This window comes from Pecten maximus, chromosome 4 (genome assembly GCF_902652985.1).
Source record: "Pecten maximus chromosome 4, xPecMax1.1, whole genome shotgun sequence".
Classification (NCBI taxonomy): Eukaryota; Metazoa; Mollusca; class Bivalvia; order Pectinida; family Pectinidae; genus Pecten; species Pecten maximus.
The window spans coordinates 23593017-23603792 of NC_047018.1; the positions used below are offsets into that span (position 1 = coordinate 23593017).

At 34.3% G+C, this 10776-nt stretch overlaps 1 protein-coding gene across 2 annotated transcripts; it reads left to right on the forward strand.

Annotated features, from left to right (window-relative positions):
• LOC117325556 lies at positions 1–2815 on the forward strand. Of its 2 annotated transcripts, none has more exons than XM_033881862.1 (3): positions 1–183; positions 1515–1723; positions 2502–2815. In XM_033881862.1, exons 2-3 carry the CDS (start codon positions 1542–1544, stop codon positions 2695–2697), a joined length of 378 nt encoding a protein of 125 aa, XP_033737753.1. In that variant the 5' UTR covers positions 1–183; positions 1515–1541; the 3' UTR covers positions 2698–2815. The 2 variants fall into 2 exon arrangements, with proteins under 2 accessions (XP_033737753.1, XP_033737754.1); XM_033881863.1 differs by lacking the exon at positions 1–183 and adding an exon at positions 247–343.
• Positions 2816–10776: the final 7961 nt, after the last annotated feature.

The window sequence follows — 10776 nt, forward strand, 5'->3', positions numbered from 1 at the left end:
ATAACTTGGCGTGCCTCGCCCTTCAGTAAACCGCCGCGATACGTGGTATAACAGCCCCCTGATTGGCTGGAAGGTCAGTCAGCTATCTGGTATTCATTTTCACGATACCAGGGTTTGTTGACAAACAAAGAACAGAGGGTTGAGCAGCAAGTACGACAATTAAATCTGCAATAAATAGAAAAGGTAAGAATGCATTGGGTAGATTTAGTTACTAAGTATATATACATGTTTATTCTATAAGAAAGCAATGTATATCGCATATTGATTCTACCAAACCCTCATCGTCCACCACCGAGTATAGTGCACGCTGAACATCGTATAACCAACACACTGACCGGAAGAGGTAATGATTGATCCTATTACTCTCGGCTGTGAGTCCGCCATTAGTAGCACGAGTAGATGTAGCTATATAATGTGGGGTGTAGGCCCTGTCATGCTTGGTTTACCGGTTGATGTTTCTCTTACCATATAACATATGTCAGACTAACACATAAAATAATAATGTCGTTATAGTTCGTTGGCGTTTCTCAAAAGCATTCGCACTTTCTATTGATATCGCTTTCTGGCGCTAAAATACTTTGGTATACGTGTCACAAAAAAAGTAGCTTCTAATACCTTCATTTCATTGTGATAGTATACTGTCTCTGTAGGTCGATCAAGACTGAAACTTCACATTCGGCAACAGTGAAGTGTTCTGTATAATTTTCATATAACATCGGATATCTTAACAGTAATTGTTCCCTGGTAAGGATACGCGCGTGTATATTGGTGTTAATTGTTCCCCGGTAAGGATACGCGCGTGTATATTGGTGTTAATTGTTCCCCGGTAAGGATACGCGCGTGTATATTGGTGTTAATTGTTCCCCGGTAAGGATACGCGCGTGTATATTGATGTTAATTGTTCCCCGGTAAGGATACGCGCGTGTATATTGGTGTTAATTGTTCCCCGGTAAGGATACGCGCGTGTATATTGATGTTAATTGTTCCCCGGTAAGGATACGCGCGTGTATATTGGTGTTACTGATGCACAATCTGAGGGAATAGTTAAGATAAGCACATGTTCATTGTATATGATATATGAAAAACAGGAATTTACAATTCTTAGTGTATTTATATTAAGAAGTCTGGAGTGTATACATCCTAATGTGTGGAGTGGCAATATGTGATATATCGTTGCAAATATTCACGGAAATATTGATATGTACTACAAAAACAGAGTATAACTAATTTTCTACGTCATGAATATCATTACTAAGTCCGTGCGAGTTCCTGTTACACCTTAATTCTAAATATATTTTTAAGCCTATCCACAAAAGCTGCTAGTAACAAAAGGCTCATTTAGTTTAACATTATATCTATATGTATGTTATGTTTACCCAGTCTCAATACTTAAAACTCAAAATTGTCATCAAAACAGTACATAATTTGATTAAAAAAGCAAAATGTATTTGTGATAGTAAATTACTGAGGAAGTAAAATCATGTATTTGCTTAATTCAGTTTTTTTTCTTTCAGATATTTCTGTAGAAAAGAAATATCAAAATGGCGGAGGTGAGAGTCAAATTCAACGTGGCTATGGTAATAGCTTTGGTGATCGCCGAGATTTTCAGCGTGATGTGGTATACCCATTACTCGCCCTGGTTCCACCACATTGGACATAGATACCTGATTCCGGCTCTCCTGTGTGACTGTATCGTGGTCTACGTCCTCAAATATATAAAAGAGTAAGTGGATCACCACTGTGACATGATGCTACAACATAAATGTCTGAGATTAACCTATTGTTGAGTTAACAAGGTTTTACTTGACCTGGGTGGTAGAGAAGAAAAGCTAGATTTAGAATGTGTTTAGATGGGATGATCGTCCTTAATTACTGAATAAAGAATAAGTGTCAGATGGTTATGCATTCATCGAAATTTCACAATTGGTCTAATCTCATGGTTTTATATTTTAAATTAATGATAAGCGTACGACACTTAATATTTCATAAGCTGTCGTTATCTGCCAACAAATTTTGTAACAATAATTTTAATTTTTTAAGAACACATAAGCCTTTAAGCGATCATGTGAATCGTGTCTGATCGTTTTACAGTATGTAAATACAAATTGTAGCTATGACAATATCAGGTTTATACGTGTACAGAAGTACAATACCGGTTGTACATCGACTTTTTCTCCATACATATATAAACACTTGACTGTGCTCAAATCTTCACACGTTTAAAGACATCACTGTGTGTAGGGCCCATACAGTCATATAAACGTGTACACATGGTACTCACATATCGCTTCCTCTTTTTGTGTATGTTACGCTTCGTTAATCATCAATGCACACTTCAAAATGTACTGACGGTGACGCCCTTTATATACATTATGACGTACACATGATATAAATTCTCACACGGTATGCGATATTGTCCCGGTTGGAGTGGATAAAATATTAACAAATGTTATTTTTAGGTTTTTGATTTATACCTACAATTTCTTACATTTCTTTGACAGGGCCCATTGGACCTGTCGAGGTTGGGAGGACATGGCAGTACTGAGTCTATGGGTGGCTCTGTTCTATGCAGGATTACAAGGCCCTCACTATGTCTACGATACCTACAGTGCATCCTATTTTATGTACCATGTCGCTCACAAATTTGTGTTGTCTTTTATCATATTGTTTGTACTTCATAGCTTTAAAAAGTACTGAGTAGTCATCAACTTAGTTTTAAACAAATACATATCATGTAGAAGTCAAAATATGTTCAAAATTTCGTATTACGTGTATGTTTATATCAAATGATATTAATAAAATGTTATAATCCTAAGGGCAGTATGCTTGTCTATTATTATCATTATTTCCGAAAACGTGTAATAGAATGTTTGCGTCTATAATGTTTAATTGACATTTAAACTAGCATTTATTTTCTCTGGAATAGCTTGATGACAAGTAAAATTGTCTAGCAACCACTTACAATAGAGGCGTGTCACAAATAATATCATTTTAAAATGCATCACGCTTTGGAAGAGTTCATCAGTATATAGTTTAACAATTATCATAATATACCATCCACTAATGTGTAAAATGAAAAGGTTTGAAATAAGTTGGAACACCTGGTTCCCAATCCCATTACATATTTATATAAATAAAGGATGGCCAACAATTGTACCTAACTAGCTTACTTGATGATTGGTCTTTGTGAATCATTACAAACAACACGATGAAGGTAAACAAAGTAGAATGTTACCATAACCATTGACCAAAATCCAGTTAACCGAGATGATATTCTACCTCAGGGTGTATCATCTATCTTAATTCCTTTTAATTGTCTTCTCGGTGTAACTTTGAAGGCATATAATTATCTAAATCGATAAACTTTGGCAGAATATTAACGAAATACAGAAAAACATGAGGACCCTTGAAAATGTACATATTGGTCTACAGTATAAACATTGGTAGAAACGTACGTCAGAATGTTTGAACTTGTAATTATGGTCAGTTCTAGAGGCTATACAAAACATAATACAGAAAATATGGAGAATGTGGCATACAAATGGAGTGAAGTTTTATTAAGAAAACATTTCCTCTACCACACATTATAATCATTCATGTAAGAACGTGTATACAATCACTCTGTGGATAGTGTAAGTATTCTAATTGTTTATTCCCTAAGCTGATATAGTGTTTTGTGCCAATCATATATACGGACTTTCTACGATGTACTAGTATACTAAATGCATTTAAACACTCGTTATTATACGTTGTATAGAATAATGGGTAAGACGAAGAAAACGTTTTGTAACCAGTGGAAAACACAATGTGATTAAGGTACAGTTGAGGATTATTTCCAAAGAAGTATAAAATAGAGCTTAACAATTTAAATTAGATGCTATCATATATTAAACGAAATAGACAAATACTTCAAACGAACATACTGAAATGTTATATAACGTTATGATGTTATATTACCCTCTAGAAAGGAAGATATTATCTCGTTTATGTTGAGTAAAACTAGCTGGAAGTGAATTAACTTGAACTTTGTTCAATAGACGGTAAACAATGCCAATACCACACTAAAGAGAAATGATAACCTGTTATAGAACGTGATTCTCTTAATTCTTAATTAGCACGCTACACGTATATACTAATACATTTAACTGTTCAATGGAACCGAAATGACTTTTGTTTTCAATATAAGAATTATCCAAGCATTCTGTCGACGAATAATTTGTCAGTGAAAATATAATGAAATACTGTAAATCACTTTTATTTCGAGCGGGATTTATTTTCACGTTTAACGCGAGAAGAATCAATCGCGAATTCAAATCCTTCGCGATTATTTGTACGAATATTACACCTTTGGACGGGAGCCAAGATATAGGTTACCGATAGAGGAGTCTTGTGGTGTCCCTGACTCTAATAGTTCATCATTCACAAATTTAAAGTCATTTTTAGATCAGCGTTCGCGAAATATATCTGAAGAGGTACAAGTGAGTTCGCGAAATAAAGTATTCGCCTAAGACTTGGTACGTTCTGAAATAGGGAAACAGCAAATGGTGTGCATTACGGTTGCTCATTGCTATACTATATATGAACATAGATTATTTGAACATCTCAGTGTTTGTATAGTTAATATGATAATATACATACATATTATTACTTTAAAGGCGCATATATCACTCTAGGTAGTCCAAAGGTTTGAACGCATTTAATCCATTTTCTAATGTAATAAAACATCACATATATAATTGCCGCAATAAAGAGTACAGTCCAAATTTGAGAAAATGTACGACTATCTTAAAACAATGGGATTGGGGCAAAACAACATGAAGTGTAAATATCTGTAACACTACAACCTTCCAGAAAAAGTCTTGTATCTTTTTCATCACTCTTGGAAAAGCATAAATGCCTATTCAGGAAAAAGATGGAGGGACATGTACATCTTTGTGCATAAAAAACATGAATATTTGTACGGATGCTGAATCCAGGATCTCAACCCTGGCAGTAGTCTATATATGTATGAACGTGTATGAAAGTTCTGGTTAATGAAACTATTGGTACCTTAAAGGGGTGAAAATAGAAATGATATCTGTATCAATATAGCAATGTCAACATAATAATAATGCTAGTACTGGCAGCAAAAGGGCATGAATCACAACTGTATTTGACACCTCTATTTGTATATGCATTTATATTGTTCATGCAAATCCTGGACACGTGTAGACTATCTAAACTAACAAATTCACAACCAATTGCTCGATATTAGTTTATATCATAGAAATGATCTTATTCATAAGTAGTGTCATAATGCTATACCAACAAAATAAGTTAATAAATCATCGTTATAATCCCAGAAAAACCCGCATTGTTATAGAATAAATCGTATCGCGTTATTAACACGTCATGTAAGAATTTTCATGCACATCTAATGTTTAAGGCAAATATCTATCTTACAGTCGTATTTGTATTGACTAGAATCAAAAACATATAATAAAAATAAGATATCCTTCATATACATGTAATTCTAAGTTGCAATAACAGAAAATGTTAGCAAAACTTTAACGCTCAATTTAAATATCAGTTAACGACACCTTTAACATGTCTTTAGAGAATTCATATTTAGAGATAGACCTTTTACTGTATGAGTCTAAATAGGATTACAAAACTACAGCTGTTCTATTCTTCTAGCTAGTACTAGACAGCAGGGACCAAGGAATGTTTAAGTCTAGAAGACAAACAAGAGGGCTTACATAGGCATTAGTCGGTTGGCCAATATCCATTGAATTAATTCAATACAATCTTTATGAAATGAAAACGAGATGTCAGGGAATACAAACTGAGCTTAAACTGATGTAGAAGGTAGAAGGGTAGGTTCGTGAACACGTACATTAATCAATTATTAATGGTATATGTATAAAATGATTACATTAATCAAATAATAATATTTCATATACGATAGAGGATTAAATTAATCAATTAATAATGTTTCGTATACAGTTATAAATGACAAAGAATAACATTAATCATTTGTTCATGTTGTATTTGTAATAGAGGATTAAACTAATGAATTGTTAATGTTGTATATATAATTGAGGAATAAGTTTATAAATTAATAATGTTTTGTTTGTGATAGATGATTAAATGAATCAATTAATAATGTGTTTACGTGATACAGAATTAGATTAATCAAATAGTAATGTTTTATATAGAATAGATGATCACTTGAGATAAACGTAGAACAAAGTAAGAAATTTTATACTACAGCTAAATCCTTGATTGTACTATTAGAGACCATTGAACAAATATGTGTATTTCACATACGGCCTACGACAGATACCGATGTTATACGATAGGAAACGGTTGGCATCGACTATCTACACCGCCAAATTTACCGACAATTAACTTGTCAGTTTTCACTTTCTTGTGTGCTTATACTATATCAACAAGACAAAGGACTGTACACACGGGTCAATAGTTCATTTACATATTGATACAGTAATAGATACAATATCCTGAATAATGAATATAGTTTGGGAAATATCCGTGATACAATTGGCCAAACGTGAGAAAAGAAGAGAACATCAAAATGTCCTATAATAAATCCTAACACAAATAAATTACAATAACTCCTAATGTAACCAATTTTTGTATTGTATAATTCAAAGAATAACAGAAAATGGTGTCTACACACAGAACCGATGTCCCTATTCAGACGTGTCACTATGGAAACTTTTCGGGGGACAGTGTAAATGGTAATAACTGTTAGCACCGTTATACATGTACTATATTTGCTTGGTTTCCTCGGGAGTCTAAATCCTGTATTTGATTGGTAATAAAGTGCCTCAATATGTAATCATGAAAATGGTGGAATTTCATTCGACAGTACAGGTACCGGAATCACAAAACCTTCTTACTTTGACATTTACAAATTACTCTCAGAACTATGACCACTTAAGTTCACATGTTATCAAAAATCACCATCCTAGCTGATATTTGAACTATATTTATGAATTTCTCTTCTAGGTTTGAAATTACAATTGTATATGTAATCCTGGAAGCACCAAAAGTCAAACTCCGGGATCCGTTGCGTATATTTATAATGGTAAGTAAAATAAAGTGATGGGGTAATTATGTTCTCGTTGTTGTTGTTTTTGTTGCCTTTTTCTGCCCATTGAATTACAATTCTTGTTATGGTGCTGGTTATACCCTAACTGTACTGGGCTCCGTCAAACGCAGATGACTCAGATCTTGAATCTCAGTTGGTTGGAGTATCTGTATGGAGTCGCAATGTTCCAAATTCATGTCTTTCCTTTTACATTTGATTTTCTTACATTTTGATGGATTTAGAACATTTTCAAAACTTAATAAATTATGCTAATTGCCATGTCCAGCTGCATTGACTCGACATTAAATGACAACCAATCAGATGTAACAAAACCATCTCCCCAACTAGGCCTGCAAAAATAATGAAATTATAATTTGCAATATTTGTTCTATGAAAGCTGTTATCAACTCATTTTTACTTTTTACATAATTGTTTCCATTAAATACATGATTTTTTCATCTTATTCCAAAACTGTAAGAGCCTACTAAATACTCATCAGAGACAGGTAGTCGTAAGTTAAATTTAAACGTCAGTGACAAAATCATATTACACAAAGGGAGAAAATATCATCATAAAATAATGTCGTCGTCAAACATTGTCTGCCTAATGTAATAGTAAAACACATAATTCAATATGGTACATGTATGTTTATGGTTTGTAAGTTTGAGTTAGATATAAAGAAGCTCAAAAAGGAAGGGCAAAAACATATAATGCAGTATGTTTACTGGCAGTAAGTTGACCACATGGCTTAATAAGTCTGTTCTACCTTTGCTGAAATCCTTTGTCTTCTTGGTAGAAGGGAAAGAATTCCTCATCCATCAACATGACAAACAGGTATGGGTTACTACAATGTTTAGAGATAGGAATCGTTCTAAATTACCGGTTATACACATGTAAACATCCAGTATATAGAATGGCTGACCTGTGCGGAAGGCTAGGATATAATCGTGTGATGGTTATTTATAAGGGCTCTAGTGGTTCCATTACCTGTACACTGCTCTCATGTAACGTTAACTGTTTTGAGCATTTTTCGACCCAAAACAAACGAGCAATTATGAGTTGCTACCCTATTCCCAATACATAGTGACGGTTGAGGACAATTTCGTGTGACATGTGTATTTTAGGTTAAGCTTTAACAAGAACTTGTTGGGTGCTATATCAAATCGCAGGTATCTTCTACCACTGATATATATTCATCCAAATGAAAGAGTCTGGAAAAGTTCACTAAGAACTTGCCGAAGAATGCAGACACGTCCATAGTCCAGAGAAAGAGACAGGACCGTTGCATATATATACAAGCTCTTGAAACAGGTATTGTTTTTTCTACAGCCTGATTTGTAAAATGAAACATTCTTTGAAATGTCTCATATTTGTACCTCTTACTTTGGATTTATGATATCATATTATAATACTTGTGTCATGTTAAGGAGGCATACATTGGCTGTGGACAGACTCCTCAGAAGAAACTATCTATTAACAATCCTCTACTGAAGTCTCAATACAAGAGGTCACTCTATGGTATTATCCTACCTATCTCCTGAAGTCATCATCCCTGGCACCCGATGTCTCGAGTAAAGAAGAAGCAGACTAGTCCCCGATGGAAGCAAAGACATTCCAAACCAATGCATCTCCTCCACACTTCAATGAAGAAATGGACAGTATAGATCATTTTCCGGGATGAGAGGCAAATGGAAAGAAGTACCCAGTACTTTAGAAAATGACCATGAATTTATAACCTGTTTTCATGTAAATGTACCACAGGTAGAATCCTCGTTCGGTACAATGAATGGCATTATAGGCTGCAAGTCTACAAGAATCAATGTAAAATGCATTTGTTCTGCTAAAAAGAAATATGAGATATAAATGTAACGGGGAAGTTATGAGCAATTGGGTAAGGTTATGTAGGGGTGGGGTACCTGTCCGAGTTTGTGGTGATAATGAAACGTATCGGTCCTATCTGTTCGAGTACACAGATATGGACGTGGCTTTAAAATGTATGACTATATTACAGGATTCCTATAAGTCCACGTGACAAGATTTTAGAACATTTTAAGAGCATGTTAAGGTATTTCTTAAAACTCGTTTGTAGCAAACGACAGTTAGATTGAACCTTAGTCATCACATGGCATCGAGATATTTTCATCTGAAACAGCACATAAGAGGTCTGGACACTGATACTCGCCAGTTTTCACGGACGCCAACTTGTATTGGGCACAGACACCCAGTGTCATAACAAAGGGATATATGGACACCCGAATACCCATGATGTACAACCTACACCGCCTGGTTGCCATCAACAGCGATCAATTTAGAAGTACTTAAAATTGCCAAATACGCTCCTCATACTCTTTACCTTCACAAATCCTTCTCTGCCGCAAAAAAAAATGTCTTCCCAAAAACTATATCTGATTGGAACAAACTCCCTCCTGACCTGGTCTCTGCCAAAACTCTCACTATCTTTAAATCTCTGCTCCTACAACGAACTTACAAGTTTTCCCATTCGTGTACATGTAGTTTATCAGGTATTTCATAATTTCTCTCACCCAAGACCTATGATAGATATCCTATATGTAAGTGTCTGGTGATATTGTTAATAAGTATGTGAGCAGTGCGTGACGTACAATCGTAACTATAAAATTCTCTAAATGTTACACAATAGTTGACACTATGAGACATAACCAGTATAGTAGCCGCAGATCACTATTGTCAGAACAGGGTACAATTACAGTGACCACGAATAACCATTATGGCAAGCCAAGGTGTCATTTATTCGCGGAGCAATGTTGATCCAGTATTTTACCTATCATATAAGATATCTTATATGTTCATGAGATATCTTATATGTTTATGAGATATCTTATATGTTTATGAGAATGTTTATGAGATATCTTATCTAAAATTTATAAGATATCTTATATAATATATAAGATATCTCAATCTTATGTAATATGTAAGATATCTCATAAAAGATATAAGATTCTTATATAAGATATCTTATAAAGAAACGAGACTCTCGTGAGACCGGCAAAACCTAAAAGTTCGAGAATAATTGTTTCCTCTGTAAGGTAACTTCCGTTTTGTTGGAAGGCATGCGGAACATACACAATCAACCCTCTGTCGCGACCACGATCGGCTAGGCACGGATCGATCCTGAGCAGATGTCGTGTTCGAGCAAACATGAATATATGGCAATTATAAATCTGTCTCAAACCATCATATGCAGTTTCAGCTTCATCTCGGCTCCTTTATCGAGTGGAGGAGAGTTCATTATCTCAAATTCAAATCTCGTTCTTTATAAGATATCTCATAATCGAATTATCTAAGATGTATAATTTCCTTTATAATATATAAGATATCTCATTTAATATATAAGATATCTTATAAAATATAAGATAACTTATTTAATTTTCTTTATATAAGATATCTCATTTATTATATTAGATATCTTATAAAGTATATAAGATATATATCTTTATAAAAGTTTATAAGATATCTTATATAAATATATGATGTCTTATATAATTTGGGGAAATCCTGTGTCAACGTTGCTCCCTGAATAAATGACGACTTGGCTTGCCATAAGCCGTTATCGGTAGAACGTAGTCGGGACGAAGGCACGACAGTACACTGCTAACTGTTCACACGTTCGGTATACCAAGGCGAGTACTAGTACTTTCGCCATT